This window comes from Anolis carolinensis, chromosome 2, assembly GCF_035594765.1.
Source record: "Anolis carolinensis isolate JA03-04 chromosome 2, rAnoCar3.1.pri, whole genome shotgun sequence".
NCBI classification, from domain to species: Eukaryota; Metazoa; Chordata; class Lepidosauria; order Squamata; family Dactyloidae; genus Anolis; species Anolis carolinensis.
Genome location: NC_085842.1, coordinates 99020508 through 99041410, shown reverse-complemented (window position 1 = coordinate 99041410; position 20903 = coordinate 99020508). Strand labels below are relative to the sequence as shown.

The following is a 20903-nucleotide window of genomic DNA, read 5'->3' as shown; positions in this document are numbered from 1 at the left end:
ATGCAATTTGAAGCTGGTTTCAAACTGCAATAGCCAGACAACAAACTCTCACAAAAGCTCATGAAAGGAAACCTTTAATGTGTACCAGTTATTTTGGTTTGTGTCATCACCATCTGGGCCTGAAATTGGTTTAAGGATTTCCAGTATAACCATCTGCACAGCAAAACAACAACAACAACAAAAAAACAAAAAACAAAACAAAACACTTTCTTCCATTATGATTTGAAACGGCATTAAACAGTGAGTGTAGATGGGGCCAGGGTTTACAAGGTTGAATAGCTTTAAGGTAACTGTAGAGTTAAGGCCTCTTTTTTCATTCTACACATGCATATGAATCCTTGATCCATTTAGGATCAGTTAAGGAGCCTACAATCCAGATGTAGGAAGCCATACATCTAAAGTAACATTGCCATTCATTAAAATTTACTGTTTTTTAATTAAAGAAGACCGGGGGATTATTTCTTAACACTTTTAATATGAGTGCCATTGGTGAAACAATATTTACACAGTAAGGCATGTTTCATTGTTATTGCAAAATGTTGCTTCTCAAAGGGTTGCCATTTTAGTTACTGTTTTGTTGTAAACATTAACAGTAATGTTTCAATAAGTATTGTAACTATTTACAATTTGTGACAATTTTTAAAGAGTTACAATTTACTTGCATATTCATTAGCAAATAGGTGGTGGGTCCTTTCATTTTCTGAAGAACATTTCAATGCTGAGAACAGAAGCAGAAGGGGGGGGGGGCACAATATGTTGCCAAGAGACTGATTGAAAAAGGCAAGGGGTTTGGAAGCACCAAAAAGGTTTAAAACTAAACTAAGCTAAACTGCATGTAAATATTGGCAGTAATTCAAGACTAGAAAGGCAATGATTTTTAAAAGTTGAATAATAAACAGCCTAGAAATTGTATTTTACTGTTTCGTCTTATACCCAGATGACCACAATGCAAGTTTTGGGGCAGTTTCTCAGGGTGGGCATTTCAATGTGAGGGCTGGGGTATGCTTTTTAAAAGATGTGTGTATACACACACATACACACATACACCCAAACATATACACGCACACACATATATATCTTGTCTGCAGTATCTTCCAAATCCAGATTTTATATATATATGTGAGGAAAAAAATCAGAATGCATTTGAAAATTTACAACAGTTCAGTTTGAATCTGGGTTTGGAAGATACTACAGACAACAAGATGCCAAGTTATTTCTGGAGAAGACATGCATATTTCCTGCTTAAAATGTCTTGGAAATGGGAATAATTGCCCCCAATATATTTTTAGGAAGCACTGGAGGTTCTTTTTGATTTTTGCCTCTTGCCTGGGATAAACTTTTAGAGTAATAGTGAAGCTAATTAATCATTTGGAGATTAAATCAATATATATGGAAAACCAGAAAAACACATAAATCAATACACATACTTGTTTCCCCTCCCCATTCCCAGAAATCATGGGAAGATAATCCTTTCCCAATTATCTCAACCAAGAGCAGGTCAAACCAGGACAACACCTTGAGTCTTGATTTTGGATGTGAAACATGCACAAAACGTTGCATCTCTCACCTTCTCACTGTCGGAGAATTAGGTGAACCTTGGCCAATGCAGATGTCTAGAGTGCTTTCTGACTGAATCAGATGTGTGCATTTTGCAGTCTGTTTTCACCCATTCGGAAGAGCTTCTGTCCAACTTTGATGTCGATGAAGAAGAGGCACAGTTTACATCCCCCTCTCCAAATACTTTCCACATAGAATTTTAAAAACAAAAACAAAACAAAACCATGCTCAAACCTGCTTTCGTAGTTTATGGCTGCAGGATATCATTTTCATTCTCATCTTCAGTGCTGATTTGATCCTGGTGGATGTCCAGACATCTGAGGAGTCCCAGAGCTTGAAGGAGGGGTTATCTGGCCAGAAATCACATCTCCAGGGATGCACACCTAACACCTGCTTTTAGAAAACTTGTGTGGCTTCATTTCTTCTCATACAGCCAAATGGCACCTACAACCCCTTCTTTTCACTTACCTTCTCTTGTACAACCCAATTACTCTGCTCAATATTCTTAAAATAATGTTCTATTTGTCCCTTCCCACTCCCATTGCACTCTTTGGCATAGCCCTACATATGCCCCTCTCTCCTTGGTACCACAGTTAAGCTTGTCCTAAGCCCTGGAGTTACATTAAGCATATTAACATTCTTCTGCTTGATGCTGGGAATCCTGCTCAGTACAGAGTAACTGGAGGGAAACCTTAATCCACATTTCTAGAAACAGAAGAGGCACTAGGTTTCAAAAAGAAGCTCTTTTAATTCTTTAAAAAAATCATTCTTTAAAAATACATTTGAAAAGTTTACAGAATAAAATATTTCACTGATATAAACAAGGTTTAATGAGTCTTAACATACATTTGTAAACTAGAATAATGCTAAATCTTTGGTACCTTTGTTCAAAACACATTTTTGCCCCCATGGTGGTTTAGGGAAGTATTCAGATGGGAGAAAAACATCATGGGGTTCTGTTTTCCCATTCAGAGAGCATTGCAAGCAGGAAAGAATTTCTATGGGTCTGTTAAGAAGCAAGGACCTGGGTTAGGAGCTAATATGTTGAACTCAAGTTCAGGAAAACTGGGTGCATGATGATTGTGCCATGAAAACTAAGTTGACTTGAACAAGAAACTTTACAAAATAAAGTTTGGAAGCCTGGAATGTTGTGAGCCGCTCAGAGCTGGTACACATCAAGCAGAGGGTGGTGGGATTTATAGGTGAGAATATGGACATCACTTCCTGGCTGCTTTTATATATGCACAGTTTTCACACACACTGTGACTCAAACTGGCAAAAAATTGATAGTTCAGGGATCAGATTAATTGTCCTCTGCAAACATCTCCTCTTTGAGTGCTTTAGAGTTACACCTACCTGATGGAAAGCAATAATCATAACATAATCATTTGGCTTATTTCTGATAAACCTCCCCTTTATCTGCCTGGTACCACCTTGTGACAAGTGCCTGAAGTGCACTCATCCCCTTCAGCACTGGATCAGGTGGGGGACCTCGAGGAGCGCAAGAGAAGTTTGAATCCTGCTACTGTGCCAGGAGAGATTGGGATCCATTTTACAGCTGAATGCACAAGCTGCAGACAAAGACTACACACAAAAACCTATTCCAGTGTGCAAAACAGTCTCAGTGGGTAGGATCTTACTGTGGACTTTAACTAGACAATTATAATTATTTAACATGTGTCTGGACCATTCAGCCAATAGGTCTATTCTGTTTTCCCCTGTTTTGCCATGATGTTTCCTATAAAGTCAGCATGGTATCTCTAACAGCAACAGGTGGCATTTCATTCAGATTGCGTTTATTTTTTTGTATTGTTACCATTCCCCACTTTATTATTATTATTATCATGAAACTTTATTTGTGTGAAGTAATGCCCATATCTTTACAGTAATTCAAAAACACACTGGTTAATTTCTCTGAAAAAGAATGTGATCTCATCAGGCCAAATGTGCAGAATGAAATCGATGTGGCCTCTATCTAACTGCCATCGAAAATATGAAGGCCTAACCTTCTTCTGCAAATACTTTTCACCTTCATACCTCGAGTTCTATTAACTTGGGAGATGATTAGAAACAGCTTCCTGTGTCTCTACCAAAATGTAAATGAGATCGACATTTGCAAGGTAAAATAGTTCAGGAATGTATCTGCATGCAATTAATGTGCAAAATCAAATATTTTTAAAAGGGAGAAGGAAGAGAGTAATTGGAAAGAGGGATTTCATGTGACAGTAATCCAGGCTAATTGCATGGGGTATTAATTTTTTTGTACAAAATCTGCAGGAAGCAAAATAAATAGCAACAACTAGGGACAAATCATGAGATTAAAGTACAAACAGTTCCCGCTCTTTGAACTATAATTAGTAGCAAATAATGGGGAAAATTAATTCTGGTTTTGTTGTGTTTTCTGAACATTTCCAAATGATGGAGCATTATTTGCCACCCACAGGAAGTCACTGTCAAAGCCACTTTGCTCTCTGAATGGCAATTTAACCACTATCATGTCTTTTCTTTAGAATAGGAGTGATAACCATGTAGTCCTCCAAATAATGTTGGCTTGTATCTCCCAGAATTCCTCATCACAACTAGGACTGCTGGGAGATGCAATCTAACATCTGCTGCCATTCCCATCTATACTTTGGGATCACCAGCTTTTGGGGAATAACCAATAAATCAAATACCCATTTTATATCCCTTTGAAATTGAGCCAGTGGCAAGGCAAATGCAAATTTCCTCTATGCTATATGTACATGGTTAATATATGTACACATGAACAACTAAATATGACTTAGCCCATTTTCAGAGAATTATCACCTGAACAAGAATGAAAACATCATTTTCAGTTCATACAAAGAAATAGCAATGGTAAAAAGTCAGGCCTCAATTTAGACATACTTAGGATAGACCTACTAGAGTAAATGGGACCAATATACATAAATTATATGGGTTTTAATGGGCCTACTCCAGCAATGGCAAAATCTGGATCTAACCCAATGCTAATTGTGAATGTCATCTGAGAAAGGGTTATCTTTGCATATAGACATCCGTGGAAGTTTGCAAATAAAAGGGAACCATCTTGATTCTCTAATCCATTTAGAAAACCCCCTTACTTTAACCACTAGTTTGGAGCTCAATGGATTTCAAACATACCATTATTGAGTAGCCTGTCCATTTCATGGAGCTGGGGAAATTATGTGGGTGTGGGTGAGGGCTTTGATATGCCAGAATTGGCCAACTTCCACCTTATTGCTTAATTGCACTTCTGTTTCTTGTCCTTCCATCTACGACGGACCTATTGGCTCTTGGAAGAGTGGACAAGGCAACACATTTATTGCAAGGCCCAATGTGCTCTGAATTACACAGCAACAACAAAAATATAACTCTGAACTACTTTCTGTCCCTCACTTAATAAACACAGCAGTAAAAAAAGGTAAAGACAAAAAAATGTATATACATCAGTCTTATATGCATTTCAGAACATAACACTGTAGTGTGACTTTTTCTGGTATATTCTGGCTATGTAGCAGTTGTGGCTGGTTGAAAAAAGTTGTATATATTTGAGCTTTTAATGTTGCAAGAGCTGTAGATTAAAATGTTATAGATAGGAAAATGTAATACTCCAGGAGATGAGACTAAACCTGAAACATGGATTTGAGACATTCTAGAGTTTAGCATGTTTCCATCAGAATGAAAATATTCAGTTTTGGCTCATCTCTATACAGTTTAAAAAAATAAAAATAAAATGAAGCAAGACACAATGACAGCAGTGTGAACACAAACAGAACTAAGGAGTGATCCACTTTGGGGGGAGGGAGGGATAAGAGACTGCTTTACGTCTATAAATCTTATAGGAACAAAATGGAACTTTGATTTACCATCTTCTGTGCTATAATCATTGAGTGGCACATGGTTTGGGGCTTTCTATTAGTATGAAACTTTGAGGACCTAGCACCCACTATGTCTGTTATAATCTGGTAACTGGGAGCCCAACAGACCAGCATTTGAAATACCCCTGTATGAAATGCCCTGTGATCATAGATTCAATCTCTTAAAAACAAATCTCATATTGTTCTGCTTTTGATTGAGGAGCAGTTTGAAGAAAAAGCTGAAAATGAATTGTTTTAGACTATGTTGCACTAACTTGTGGTGCTTCAGCCCAGGAATAGTGGACCTCACCTATACCACCTGGCCCTGGAGTCAACTTTTCCTTACACACTAATGTAAGGAATGTAGCCTAGGCTACATTGTCTCACAAAGGTGTGAAGCCCAAGATTATACTACTATGTGGAGCCAAAGACAAACCAGGTTGTTCTGTAGTCCTCCAGGAAAGTAAAAGCACAGATCCAGCTCTTGCTAAATCACTATATGCCTTTGTGCTCTTAAAATGCTGGAATATTTTTCAGATGAAACTAAAATATTATAAGTAACAAAGATGGTTACTTACACTAAATCAGATGTACCTTTTTAGGGCTTCCACCTTCAAAATCCCTTGATCATCATGGCCATTCTGGGAAATATAGTCCAAAACATCAAGTTCTGATTTCACCAAAATCCTATCACATTCTAATGATTTACAGAATATCTTTTCTGGGCAATGTTCCTTTTATATGTAGCAGCTTCTTTTGAAAATATTCCTTGGTTTTATTGCTATTGGTTAATCTATGTGTATAAAGAAATACTGACAATGGCTAGAAAAAGAGATAATACAAAATTTAGGAGTAGTAGCAGCTTTTTTTTAAAAAAAAAAAACACCATGTGACAAAAGTGGTAAATAGATTGCCCTGGCAGGAGAAAGAAGCTTTCCTCTGCCCATATTTCTATATGGAAGACAGCTGAAAAGATGGTCCAAAATTATACAAAATGATTGCTAACAAAATGCTGGGAACACCGGTCACTATGCAATTTTAGTAAAATGGAAGAGATACATGCAACACCGATGCCAGAAAATAACTAGGTCAGGTCTTGGTTTTCTAGCTGGTGACTTTGAGGCTGTACCAAGCCTAGAGCTGATCTACACATTAGGCAGAATGAGGACCAACAAAGACAATACATGAAGTCTGGGCCTCTATTTCACTTTTCTTTCAAATTAATGTTGCAGTCACTAGATCCACCAAGATTAATCACAATGCAAGGGAAGAAATAGGTTAACATTCCACTAATATTTTAAAATCCCGCTGTCTCTTTGTCTTGAGAAGGAACCTACCACTGACTCCAGGGACCGATTCCAACCTAGAATCAATAGTACATTGGGATGGTAATGAAACAGAAATCTGCTAGCTCATTCTGCCTAAAACATAGGCTGGCCCTCAGGCACATTGACAGAAACTGTCATGATCCGCTTACACAAAATATACTGGGAATCACACATCAAACCACTTACTAACCACTTGTTTGGCTGAGTGGCATCTGATGGCAAAAGCTGATCATCCCAGCAACACCAGCAAAGATGGAAGACATACCAAAACAAGAGAAAGTGACCGATACTATCATTTAAAAATACTAACTTGATTTTTTTTAAAGATGGTTGGGTGGGTGCCTTTGTGATATGCTGTCTTCTCCCAAATGCTTATTTCTCATAAGATTTCTTCTATAATAATGACTTGATCTGCATCTTCACAGAAAGTACCAGCCAACTCTCCCCTTCCCACCACTAGAATTAAAACAGGATTGTCCATCCACTGATAACAAATTGAGTGGTGTCCATCCAAGGTGAAGGGTTTGCTCCCATCTAAGCAGAAAGCCTTTCTTCCCAAGCTGCTCAGGCATTTTTCATTCTAGTATTGGCCTCAGATAGTTCCACAAATTCTGGTAAGATGAATGATATACTGAAAATATGTCACACGCAGAGGAACTTGGCAATGGAATGTCCTGCTGTTGCCACATTTGAATCATAAGCTGCAAGTCTCCATGTGTTCTGTATGGCCTTGGGCAAGGAAGATACTATTTGAGGTCCAGTTTAGACAACTGTAAACCTTGAGTACCTGTAATCCATGGTACCTGCAATACTGTACCCTTATTCCTAAATTACTTGGCATTCTGCAAAAACACTGCAGAACCCAGGAAAGAAAGAACACAACTCCAGTTAAATGTTTGAGTTTGCTCTTTTGCTGGTCGTCATCATGATACTGCCCTAAATCGGGAATCCTGGGAAATTGGCCAAAAACTGTAGATAAGTCACTTCTCTGTGCTTCATTGTGAGCTTCAAGCACATGTACACACATACACATAAACTCTCACACACATAATCATCCATCCACTTTTTTAGGATAAACTTTTAAAAGCTTTTGATCCTCCTGGATAGCTCCTGGTGTGAACAGTAAACTTGCAAGAAACAGAAAAAAAAACAACAAGAAAAGGAAAGGTATTTACACCAGAGGCCCTGGATGCCTTTTTTCATATGTTACAATAGGACATGCTTTATTATGGAGAGCAGAGACTAGTTTTATCCATAAATATGCCCCTTTGCAATATGGTCAGAGGGCTATTTAAAGAAGAGTGACCTTTCGAACAGAGTCTTAATAATATCTTGGGTTGGCAGAGGGGTGTGTGGATGGAAAATGAATTCTCTGTTCAGACTGCAGTGGGCAATGTGTACCTTGCAGACTGCATGAGGCCACTCAGGTACATGATTTTGGCCCACAGGGTTAAAAAAACAGATTAAAATAATGTTTTGTCCCTAAATGCCCACAAACAGCTTTTTAGGGAGTTTGTATATCGGATCATCTGCTGCTAGGAGAAAAGCTTTTCCCTGGGCCGAAAATTCCTTAGGAATCATTTGGGTACAAAAATTAAATGGTATTTTGTGTGTTCTGTTCAAGGCCTCTTGGGGGACCAGCCCCCGAAACAACCTCTAGTTTAAATAATGGAATGAAAACTATTCCTTTTAAGGAGCATGGGAGCCACAAAAGCTAGGTCATGGTGCACATCTTGTCTATGTTAATTTGGACTGCAAATATAGTGACAGCAAAGTCTGTTACATGTTGCAATTTCTGGGTTCTGTTTTGGGCTGAAGAGGAAAGAAGGAAAGAATGTTTAAGTTTTTCCTTAGCAGTCTCTAGCACAACTGCCACAGGGACACTGGCACACTTACACACACACACACACACAGAGGGAGCTCTAGTGAACCTAGCAGTCTGGCTTTAGTTCTTGTTCTTCTTGTTCTTCTTCTTCATCTTGCTGATGTGATAGAGGGCTGTCACAGGACAGAGTAGATGATGTATTTGCTTCATTCAATGTAGAACTAAAGGAAAAAGGGGGGTAAAAAGAAAATTAAAATTGTTCACATGCGTGGCTGAGATATGACTAATACTATTGTGCTTCATAATGTTACTATGTATAATCATCTTCTGTATATGCGTATAGCATAAATGAATTTCATGTTTAGCCTTGGATCCCTTTTCCAAGATATCTCATTATGTATATGCAAGTATTCCAAAATCTGGAAAAAAAACAAACAATATGGAACATTTTGGACTAAGCATTTTGGATAAGGGATATTCAACCTCATACAAAACACTTTAAAAGACTTTTTGGTTCATATGTTTCTCAAAATAAAACAAGCAGATTTCAACATTTTGGAAACTCTTCCCTAGTGTACGGCATGTTCATCAAACATTTCTCCCACCCATTGTGTTACAAACCTATATGGTATGCAAATAACATTTTCAAAATGGAGGAAGTTTGAGATTGAACTGAATAATGTTATAGTAAGAGAGAAGATGGAGGAGATGCTCACCTTGCCCGACTGCTGGAGGCCTCTTGAGGGTTGTCATTGACTCCTTCAGGTTTAGGGTCAGGCAAAGGAATGATGTAATCATTGTCTAGTCCGTTCTGCTCCACAGTAGTGTAAAGCACAGAGCTTGAACTGGCATTGGAGTTGGGAGTGGACCTGGAATTGTTGAGCCCCACATTTCTGGGCCTTGTTCTCACAACTGCAGGGTGATCGCTCTTCAAGAATTCTTCATTAACCTGTTGATACCTCTGTTATCATACAGGGCAGAAAAAATAAAAAAGGGATTGTGCATAAAGGCACTCATGTACATGGCATGGACCTTCAGTCTTATATACAAACAAGGTCTTACTATATTAGCAAATATTATCATGACTCTGATTTTTACTGGTAGATTTTGAATACCATTATAACCATGAATGTATCAATGCTACAATCATATGGTGCTTCTGTCTTCTCTATCATGTCAGCATGAGACATCTTACCTTCCTATAGTTTTCTGTCAGCAGATTCCCCAAGAGCATAACTAGCTGAGAGAATGATGGTCTGATCTCAAATTTTTCCTCCCAGCATTTCTGCATGATTTCATAGCTGGAAAGAAGAAGGGAGAAGGAAAAGAAAACAATTTTGAATATTATGTACTGGGAAAATGCATAACATTTTTCTAGTGTATGAAAGATTAATATGTATGCTCACATCTCATTAGATGCGTGAGTTGGCTTAGACATTCGGTAACCACGCTTGATGGCATTGTAGAATTGTTCATTCATGGGCAGTTCAGGATATGGAGTCCCACCTGGGAATTTAGATATCAAAAAGATCAAGCAAAATGGGTAATGGATAAACTTCTTATATTTCATGCCAATGTAATATAATTTTCTCTTGGATTTTTTTTTCATTACAGTGTAGCAGTGGTTAATAAACAAGACAATAGAGGATTCAGGGTTGGACTGAATATGTTTATGGAATGAGAAGAACAAAAAAAGAGAGGGTTTTTTCCCCCTCCCTGCATATGGACCAGGAGTGAGAAGATGCAGTTCCATCTTTGTGTCCTAAAAGCTCCTAACATTTTGATTTCTCTTTTGCCAGAAAGATCCCCCCCCCCCCCCCACTAAACACTCCCTAAAGAGCATGGGAAGCAGTTTTGGCACTCCCCCCTCTCCATTTTAGGCCCAGGAGACACTATTCCAAACAGGATGTAATTTGGAGGTTTGATCCAGAGAAGACAAAAAAAAAATGCTTAAATTGGGAGACGTTGCCGGGGAGGGGGGTCATTTTTTTCCCCAAGAGTAGGGTTCTTCAGTCCCTTAACTACAAATCACCCACCCTGATTTTCATTTTATAAAGAAATATGAAACACAGTAGGTATCAAAAAAAGGCTTGACCTGACTTACTTACCCAGAGTGAATATTTCCCATAGAAGGATCCCAAAAGACCACACATCACTCAAGGTAGTGTACAGGTTGTTGAAGATGCTTTCAGGTGCCATCCATTTCAAAGGCAAGAAGGTCTGTAATAAAAAAAACAAGTAAGGATACAGTACAGGCAGTCCCGAAGTTATGAACAAGGTTCTGTAGGTTTGTTCTTAAGTTGAATTTGTATGTAAGTCAGAACAGGTACATGTTAAGTGTAATTTCAGCCATATATATATATACACGCACACACATACATACATACACACACACACATGCATAGGGAAGGGCTAACCCCTGTCTGTGCTGTCTGTGCACCTGTTCAGGAGCTCTCACCTCGCTTTCTGTCCCTGTGATAATTGGATTTTGGAAATATTGGCTTGTTGTGGAAACAAGGATTGGTGATAAAGCTTCAGTTTTGATACCTTTTCCCCATGATAACTTTTTCAGGAGTGAATTTCCCTTCCTAGGAGTAGATTTCTCTCACTTCCTGTTGTCTCACTCATGATAGTAACATGGGGACTGCTTTATTTTCAAGATTTTGAGCAAGTCATCTGCAATGAATTGCTTTTTCTTTCCCACCACTGAAGGGTTTCTCTGTGAATTTTAATGGAGATTTTACTCCAGAAGATTATAGCAAAGGCGTAAATAAAAGGAGCAAACAGTTTATGAATCACAGTTGTTTTTTTAAAAAAAATGAGTCAGCTTTCCATTGCACTGTGAAACATGGCTCCCTGGAGTTCAAGAAAGTCAACAGATTCCCAAGCTCATGAGTTTAAAAAAAATGTGTCAGAAGCGAGCAAGTTGCTTCTGTTGTGAGATAATTGGCTGTCTACAGAGATGTTGCCCCAGGGATGCTCAGATTTGTTACCATCCTGTGAGAAGCTTCTCTCATGTCTCTGCATGGGAAGCTTGGTCTGTCTCGCGGATTTGAACCGCTGACCCTCAGATCTTCAGGTCAGAAGTTCAGCCTCCTAGTTCATGAAGTATGTCAGGTAGAATATCTGAGCCCACAATGTAACAGCTGGAAAGACATAGTGACTAAGAAGAAGGCAGTAGCAAACCTAATCTGAATAAATCTTGCCAAGAAAATCCCATGAAAGACTCATTACCAACAGTGAGGATTATTTGGTGCCTGGAGTGGATCATTTATTAACACCCCCAAGAAAGGTGGGGGAAAGAATTCAGCTGTCTACCACCACCCACACATACACTTCTGGGCAAACATCTGATCTGGGAGAATGGAGCAAGCCAATCAATTAAATGTTGAGTGAAAGAATGAAAAGGTAAAGAGTTGAGTACAAAATAGCTTCTCCATCACTGTTTGACTTGATCCTATTCTGAAGTACTACAGTGTAGAGGAGTCTGCGAATGGTGGTGGTGGTGGGGAGTGAACCCTTGCTTGGACTTTCCTACCCAATGGGTACCAGTTCACTTATCTATCTGGTATATCTCTCCCCCTTACCCCAACTCCTTTTCTCTTCCTTAATGCTTGCACTCAAGCAGACCACTCCCAGCACTCTAACCTTGGTATTCCACTGATCGTAAGAAGTTAGAGTCAACTTGAAGGCACACAACAACAACAACAACAGCAGCAGCAACAACAGCAACAACAACAACAACACGTATGACAAAAATTATGCTTCTGAAAAAGATTGCTGTCTGTGGTATTTTCCACAGCGGGAGAACAGCCAGCAAGGCTTTCCAGAGTTGTTTTATTTGTGGCCTATTGCAAAAGGGCAAGCATAAGGAGAGGCACACAATTCCCTTCTCCTGTTTTTCTGCTCAAGGCAGGCAGTTCAGTTTATGCCTTGCCACACAATAGAGTACCATTTGTACCAATTCGGACAGTGACACTATCTTCTAACATATATTTACTGACTGTACCTCTCTCCATGAACAGGTTTCCCAGCAAGTGACATACACATGTGTGTATGCTTTCAAAGCACAGATGTCCATGATCAATTCAGGACTACTAGGGGATGGGCTTAGGAAAGAGCCCCTGCAAGTACAGAAACAGCAGTATAGTCTGCTGCCTTTTCAATGGCTGGAATGTGTGGACATATAAGTACAAAGGGTAGAAAGGAGCAATGAGTTTGTAGTGATCTGAGCACTTATGTATGAACATTTCCATTTGAAGCAGTCAGGCCATACAGCTATATCTGACTGCGAGAAAAAAAGAACTTTATAAACACAAGAGGCCATGCAAAGACAGTTAGGAATCCAACTCTTGCTGTCCTCATTTCCTGTGTTTGTCTCCCTAGTCTCCAGCCCATACTTATTTGTGGCACATGAAAGCAGCCTGTTTCTGGTTTTCTGAGCAGCAGCTTGCGTGTTGCTTTGCTGCTTTCTTTGCACCTTTCCTTAAGTCTTTGCGCAACCAGCACCAAAAATATTTTCCAGGAAGGATTGCGACTGTCCAAGGTTTCATTTCCTATTTATCAGGGAGAGTGACCGGTTGAGGGAGATTCAGAAATGTGTGTTCTGTTTCCAGTCCTCTAAAATGACTCATAATAGGGCCTTCATTAGCTTAGTTTAGCCTCTCTCAGAGTGGACAAGGATATAAAAGTGTTCACCAACAAGAAAATTTGGATGCAACAAAATTCGTAATTGTTCAGAACCCATTTTTAATGCAAAATTTATTCCTGAGAAGTTATGCAGTTTTTTTTGTCATAAACACATCGTTTTTTCCATAGGAAATGTTTGTTGTGTATGCAACAAAATCTTTTTTCTGCACAGAAAAACTTCCTGTGAGATTCTCACAACAACTATTTTTTCCAGAGAAAAATCACATATGTGGTGACATTTGCAGTATTTTCTGCACAAACCCCATCATACAAGTCATGTATTCTATGAAGTTGTCTTTTTGAATAGAATATTACATTTTTGTGCAAAAAATGCCATTTTCTATGCAGATTTTTTCACTGAAAGCATAATTGTGATAATGCATTTTAAACAGAAAATAATATCTTGCAAAAAGTCTATATCATTTTTATGGGAAAGCTGTATTTTGTGCCTTTTTATCTCAGCAGGGCTTTGAGAATTGATTTTTTTAGGGGAGCAGGCCTTATATAATGTGCTGCACATTTATTTGTTGTTGTTTAAATTTGTTTTAATTGGTTTCACATGTTATGATGCTTGCAAACTTTTATATACTGCTTTTGCTCTAACTTTGGTATTATGCCTTGATACCCAAATGGGAAAAAAGCAAGATATAAATAAATGCAGCCTGAGTTTGCTCTTTGGCTCACCCTACAATCTGATAGCATTCTGCATTTGCAAAGCTTACTTTTTCTTTAAATCTACAAATCTCGGCCCTATCTTGCCCACCAACCAGCATGGGCTGAGAACCAGTGCCTGCTTGACTAATGTCACAGAATTCATGCTTAATTTAGATCATATACAGAAAACTCCTGGTTAACGACCTAGGACTAATATAGGAGAATAGAGCCATACAAGAGACATGAGGAGGAGACAGGCAGTTGCAAAGAACAACATGTGTAGGATAAATTAGTATGAGCTATAGATGAAGTGATATCAAGAACAGTGTGTTTACAACAGATTGAATTGCTTATTTTTGTTTTCATATGCACAGAGGATCTTGACTAGGTGTCAGATTGCCTCTATCTGAGGTCTAAGAGGACTAATTGTATCCTTTTGGAATCCATGCCAAGACTCTCCTCAGAACTACAGTAAAAATCCTTCTTGCATGTGGTGATTCTAGATAGCAATAGTCCAAGGAAACATGCTACTTACATTTCCTTTGGAAATATAATTTGAATCTCTCATGATATCTCTTGCTAGGCCAAAGTCACAGATCTTCACCAGCTTTCCTTCACAGATGAGAACATTTCTTGCAGCCAGGTCTCGGTGCACACACTGAGGAATAGAGAAAAACATGCCATAAACATTTTTTGTTTGTATTACCTTCTCCTCACCACCTCAAAAGTATTGTAGTATTCTGTTGCAAGGTCCTTTTCTAAACAATATCACAAGGAATCTGTGTGGTAATCAATTAGCAATAACTGAGGCTGAGTTCAAATGAAAACTTTATAGAGACCAGGAAGTGTATTTCAAAATTTTCACTGCTTGTGGTACCGAGGTGAGTCCTCAAGTGTGCAATCACTACTGTAGATGTTTTACTTTTCATGTGACTTAAAACAGTTGTCTATTGCTCAAAGCAAATTTAGAGATATTAAACTGATGCAAAAGATGACTACATATCCACCCCTGTGAAAAAGCAATTTCTTCCAAAAGTGAGTAAAGATGCAAGGCCCACTATCCAAGAATATTTTCTTTGGTAATGTCCCTTATATAACTTGATTTACTAGAGCAGAGATGGGCAAGTATGATCTTCCAAAACTGTTGGACTGCAATCCCTATCAGCCATCAACACAGCCAATTGGACTGGCTATTATGGGAAGTGAACTCCAAAAGCAACATGGAGATGTTGATTTTTAGTCTCTGAGCTCCCAGTTGGACAGAATTTCCTGTGACAGATTGAAGCTTTATTGTACACAATTCTCTTGCCATTTCAGATTTGTGGCATCTTATATATATGTCAGCTGACTCAAAAGAGATGTTCAACAACAACAACAACAACAACAAAACTTTATTTATATACCGCTCTATCTCAAATCTTCACCCCCTGACTTATGCCTATTTTTATTACATTAGTTTTACCCTGGCCCATACTGCCATCTTGTTCACTTTATATATTATACCCAATGGCTCTAGAATCACCCAATGATGCGATTGAAATTGTTTTTATTTATTGGTTTAATTGTTTTTAAATGTTTGGAATTTTAATCATGGTTAATTGTTATTATACTGGTTTTGTATCTTGTATGATGTATATGTATTGAATGTTTCATTATGTGTACACTGCTTTGAGTCCCACCAGCCGTACTTGGGACGGCGGGTGGGATTGAAAGGAGTCAGTTTTATGACAGAAACTATTTTCAGTAATACATTCACCCTGAAGTTCTGGCAAGCCTCCAGAGTATCTGTATTGTAGACTGAACTGTACCTTACGGGAATTCACACTAGAAAGCAACCATAGATCTTCTGTGTGGTGAACCCTAGCAGGAACTTTGTCTGCAGAAGTGCTCACCGGATTTACTATATTTTACCTTTCCAAAGTTATTATCAGCAAATATTATTGCTATGAAGAATCTGTCTTAACTAGGGTCTGGGAGCTATTGTATTCTGCAAACTATAACAAAAAAGAATAACTTTCCCAAGTTTACCCTTAAGACTTACGTATTAAGAATGATACAGCTTTATTAAAATGTGACAGGGGAATTGAAGTCTGTGCTGTGAAACAACAAGAGTAGGACATTGTAACTCAGCTTTAAAACCACTTGATGTTTTCTAATAGGACAACCCAAGAATGAATGCTGTTGCCTATGGGCAAGTTCATGACTGTGTAGCTCAAGTGCATAAACTCAGAGTGAAATGAATAAGCATGGAAATCAAGCTTTCCTGGTTTTTTCGTTAATTTGTTACAAGCAATTTTTAAGCTCTACACTTTTACCAAAAGTCTACGGAAGTTGCAAAAAATAGTAAGAGGCTAAATCAGCATTTACAAAGGTCAGAGTGTAGAGCAGCAGAGATTGAGCTGCTGTTTGCTTCACTGGAAGCAAAATAAGGTATGTAAAAATGCAGTGAGAAAATGCAATGTTTACACTAGACACAACACTATATGTGTGGCACAGAACTTGTGATTTATTAAAATATTTATATCTCACCCTGTACTCTAAGATCATAGGTAGTACACAATGGATTCTATTTAACCATTTTAAACAATTTAAGAATGTTAAAGCAACAGCAACTAAAATTTAAGCATCTAAAATCATACTAAACAACAATGTAAAATATAATGCAACAATATCCAAGACACTCCCAAAATTGTGAATAATAGTGAACTCTACTGGTATTTTAACTGTTCTTGGGCTGAAAGCATACTATTGAGTGGCACCAGAGGACCTAAAAAGACTCAGAAACACTTCCAGGAGGGAATTCTTTTGAGAGTGTGGGTAGGTGAAGCTGTGTATATATAATCCATGAATACTGTAAGTGAAAACAGTTCTAAACTGCGTATCTCTTCAGATTCAGATAACATATTTAAACCTCCCTACAAATAATTCAATAAAAAGTTTTTAAAAACCTAATACCAGAAACAAAGAAATGTTGGTGTTAATTAAGCTTCTGAGATAAGAGCAATCCTCAACTGGGGAACCACAGTAGAGAAGGCCCATGGGAGTCATACAGGAGAGCCTCTCCGCTAGGTCAGCATGACTACCACATTTAAACTTTATTGTTAAAGCACAGTTTTGCAGGAAGAATAGAAAAGAATAATATACTCTCAGAATGAGGGAGGTCATTCACAGGAAACGTCAGGCAGCTCCCTTTCTATCAGCATCTCATACCCAGTCTGCAATTAAGATCTTGTTATTTTCCATCAAGATGCACATGACTTATAGCAATCCTATGAAAGAGAATCCTTTAAGAGTCATCAACAGCTCTGTTCAGGTCTTGCAAACTCAAGGCACTGAGTTTTTTTATTGAACCATGTTTACTGGAGTTTAGCCATTGTGATGTAATGGTTGAGTGTTGTGCTACAACTTTAGAGACCAGGGTTTGAATTCCTTCTTGGCCATAGAGTCCACTGGGTGCTGTTGGGCAAGTCATATCCTCTGTGTCTCAGAGGAAGGCAATGGTAAACTTCTTCTGAACAACTCTTGCCAAGAAAAACATTCAGGTAACTTGAAGGCATATAACAACAACATTCCTTTTTTCCTTTAGGCGATCCCTCGTAGTTCGAGGATGATGGTCCTCCATTCCTTGGAAAACGCCTGTGCATGATTTTTTTTTAATGTGTGGAGGTCGGTGCACTGCCGGTCAACACACAGTCTTCACAGAGTGAGGTCCCAGCAGTGGTGTGATTAACACAACGAGAGTGGCTTCTCAGTCTGTTGCAGCCTTCTTCCGCTCCGCCGTTGAGGTCTTTGGGTCTTCAGATTGTTCTTGGTCTGGATCCTCCACTGTAGCCACTCTTGGGAGTGCATGACTTCAGTGGTTGTGCCCTCAGGTTCACTGGAACACGCAAGCCCCCTCACCACGACAAGGTGACAATCCATACCACTGTGCTCCCCTCCCCCCAGCCATTTCTTTGATACCTCATCTGTCCCAAATTTCATTTCCTCTTGTGGAGGTCATTTTCCATCACTCCATCTCAGGCCAGGAAGGAAGGAGCGAGAGATGGAGGCAGGGCACACAAATAAAGTTGTTGTTGTTGTTGTTGTTGTTGTTATTATTATCATCATTATCATCATCATTATTATTATTATTATCACTTTGTTTCCATGTCCCCCTTTAACTGTTAATTTACATGCTAGCTGATCACTGATGGCCACTTTCTGTGCGTCTTTCCAACAACAACCCCAATTTGTCAATGACAATACTGGAAATTTATTGAATAAAAAACTGAATATTAGAGGTTTAAAAACTTGTTTGCCTCCAACAGGGGAAGGAAAAGTTATTATAACCAAGTATGGTTCTGCTCCACATGGTGGAGTGATTAGCTAAATATTACGGTTTCCTTCTTCCTCAGAACAAGCAATGTCTAAAGGGCAATACACCAGCATCGAATAACACATGAGTCAAAGGCAAGAAAACTGGTTGATGATCCAACTTTGTGCTCCTCCAGCTGCTTCTGTGCCTTTCTTGTTCCACAAATAGGCATAAAGCAAACAGCTCCTTCTCTTGTGAAGCCAGTCACCCCGAGAAATAATGAAATAATTCTGAATAAACAAAAATATTTACATTTTTGGAAGCTAGGAAGTCCATCCCTTTGGCCACTTGGAAGCTAACGCCAACAAGATCAGTGTAGCTGAGGATAGGAGACTCATTTATCAGTGTCACTTTCTCAGAAACTGGGAACACAGAACAGAGAAACAATTATTGTTGTTTGGTTTCCAAACACCCCAGTGATTTTTTTCCATGTCAGCAGAGACTTGAGAAACTGCAAGTCATTTCAAGTGTGAGAGAATTGGCCATCTGCTAAGATGTTACCCAGGGAATGCTCGGATGTTTTGATATTTTTCCCATCATTGTGGGAGGCTTTTCTCATGTCCCCGCATGAGGAGCTGGAGCTGATAGAGGGAGCTCATCTGTGCTCTCTCTGGATTCAAACCAGAAACCTTCAGGTCAGCAATCCAACCTTCGGGTCAGCAGTCCTGCTGGCATAAGGGTTTAATCCACTGTGCCGCCAGGGGCTCCACCCCAGTGATATAAGCCTGCATTAACTCTAGACCTCTGCTATTCAAGCCTTACTTGAATATAACATAAGAAGAGGAAGAAGAAACAATTTAAAATCTTGCCTCACTTGACAACAGCTGAACCATTCAACAATGCCATAAGTGAGATCTCCACATCTGCACGTTGTTACCTTTTAAGCAATGAAAGCATTACAAATTGTGTGTGCTGCTTTCCTGTGACTTCCCTTACCTGTGGGTGAATAGGTGCCCAGCTCATAAGTGGTACCATAATTGGAGGAATCAATGTCCACATACTTGATTTCACCCTTCATGTCTGACATGGGCACATAATCCAATGATTCATCTTTACTCATATCCATGTAGCCCCCGTCACTTTCCACAGATAACGATGTATGGCTGCAAAAGACAGAAAGGGTTATTTAAACCACAAGCTTGTCCAATGAGGATAGATCTATGGCAAAATAGAGCTTCAAATGATAACAATAAAAAGCAAGGGAGGAGACACCATGCAATTGCACTTTGTCTCCTATGTTCACTTAAAACAATGTCCAAAGCTGCTTGAACACAAGCACAGTAAGTGACATAGAAGAACAGTACAATACAAATGAATCCAAGGCATTTCTGAGTAACAATTTGAGTCCCTATTTATGGATATCCAATGGAGACAAATGAATGTATACAATTTAAACAGTGGACTATGTGATTCTCACCTTTTTAACTGCCTTCCTCAACATACTGCAAACCAAAAGAAAAACAATAGTTATCTTTTACAAACCCCTGGTGTTTTTAACTAGCTTTGGTAAGAGTTTAAGGGATTTTTCTTGTGTTTAAGTCGGATATTTTCTGGTAGAGGACAAAAATGCTACAATACTGAAACACATAAATGTATTTGTGGCACTGTGTTGACACCTTTTCTTTTTAAAAGTTTAAAAACAAGTCAACACAATCTGAATCACAGGAATCACATTATAAGGGTTCCACTTATAATGAATGGGAAAATGGACATTCAGTAACAATTTCTTTTAAAATGGCCAGAGTGGAGCTACTGAAAGAAAAAGAAAGCAGTATGACTACCAATAGCATCATTACAGGCACAATTAGTATGGAACCATGTTACTTTTATAAGGATTATTTCCAAATTCTGCTCCAGGATTTTTTTTCTTTTGTGAACATAAAATCACATTCATTGTCTTCAAGCTTTCTCTCTCATGCACACCAACACATGTGTTTGGGACTTTTTTCCTCTTTGAAGTACATAACATAACCTATTATGGGGAAGGGGATGGAAGGGCCAAGCGAAGAAAGATGCTCTGTGGACTGAATATCGCTTCATCCTAAGATTTCGTTATTCGGAATCTAAAAAAAGTTACGTTCAAAAGACCGGATAAAATATAGATGTATGTTGTGTGTGTTTCCTTTTTCTTCTAACAGGTGTCTTAATGTACTTGTTCCAAACATCTTGGCAGTGGCAATTCCCTCCTTTGTCAAGGAAGATGCAGAGTGGGAGTAGCAGTTTATTGCATTTTTAAAAATAATCTTAATGTAATCAATTTATTTTTGAGTGACTCGTCTGCTGATGAATACCAGGTGCCAAAAGGAATAGGCTAAACAACCTAAGTTGACAAGCAACATGAAGGCATGTACACACATGCTGACATTGGGGTGAAGAGATGGACCTGTTCTGTGAAAGTGATTTTCAGATGCCTCCAACCTTGTGGTTTTTTTCATGTCAGAAGCGACTTGAGAAACTCTAAGTCACTTCTGGTGTGAGAGAACTGGCTATCGCATGGACGTTACCCAGGGGTGTTTTACCATCCTGTGGGAGGCATCTCTCATGTCCCCACATTGGAAGCTGAAACAGATAGACAGGAGCTCACCCTGCTCTCTGGATTTGAACCGCTGACCTTTCGGTCAGCAGTCCTGTTGGCA

The 20903-nt window shown here is 38.8% G+C and overlaps 1 protein-coding gene across 3 annotated transcripts in view; it reads right to left on the bottom strand.

The window, feature by feature from the left end:
• Window positions 1–2285: 2285 nt before the first annotated feature.
• pdgfrb (platelet derived growth factor receptor beta) overlaps window positions 2286–20903 on the bottom strand; it is a 97230-nt gene continuing 78612 nt past the window's right edge. For all 3 annotated transcript variants that reach the window (XM_008104833.3, XM_062970288.1, XM_062970287.1), the window contains 8 exons: window positions 19204–19370; window positions 18520–18629; window positions 14449–14571; window positions 10679–10790; window positions 9977–10076; window positions 9766–9871; window positions 9287–9531; window positions 2286–8791 (listed from right to left, as the gene is read on the bottom strand). In XM_008104833.3, the coding sequence (XP_008103040.2) occupies window positions 8677–8791; window positions 9287–9531; window positions 9766–9871; window positions 9977–10076; window positions 10679–10790; window positions 14449–14571; window positions 18520–18629; window positions 19204–19370 (1078 nt within the window). In that variant the 3' untranslated portion in view covers window positions 2286–8676. The remainder of the gene's footprint in view (window positions 8792–9286; window positions 9532–9765; window positions 9872–9976; window positions 10077–10678; window positions 10791–14448; window positions 14572–18519; window positions 18630–19203; window positions 19371–20903) is intronic.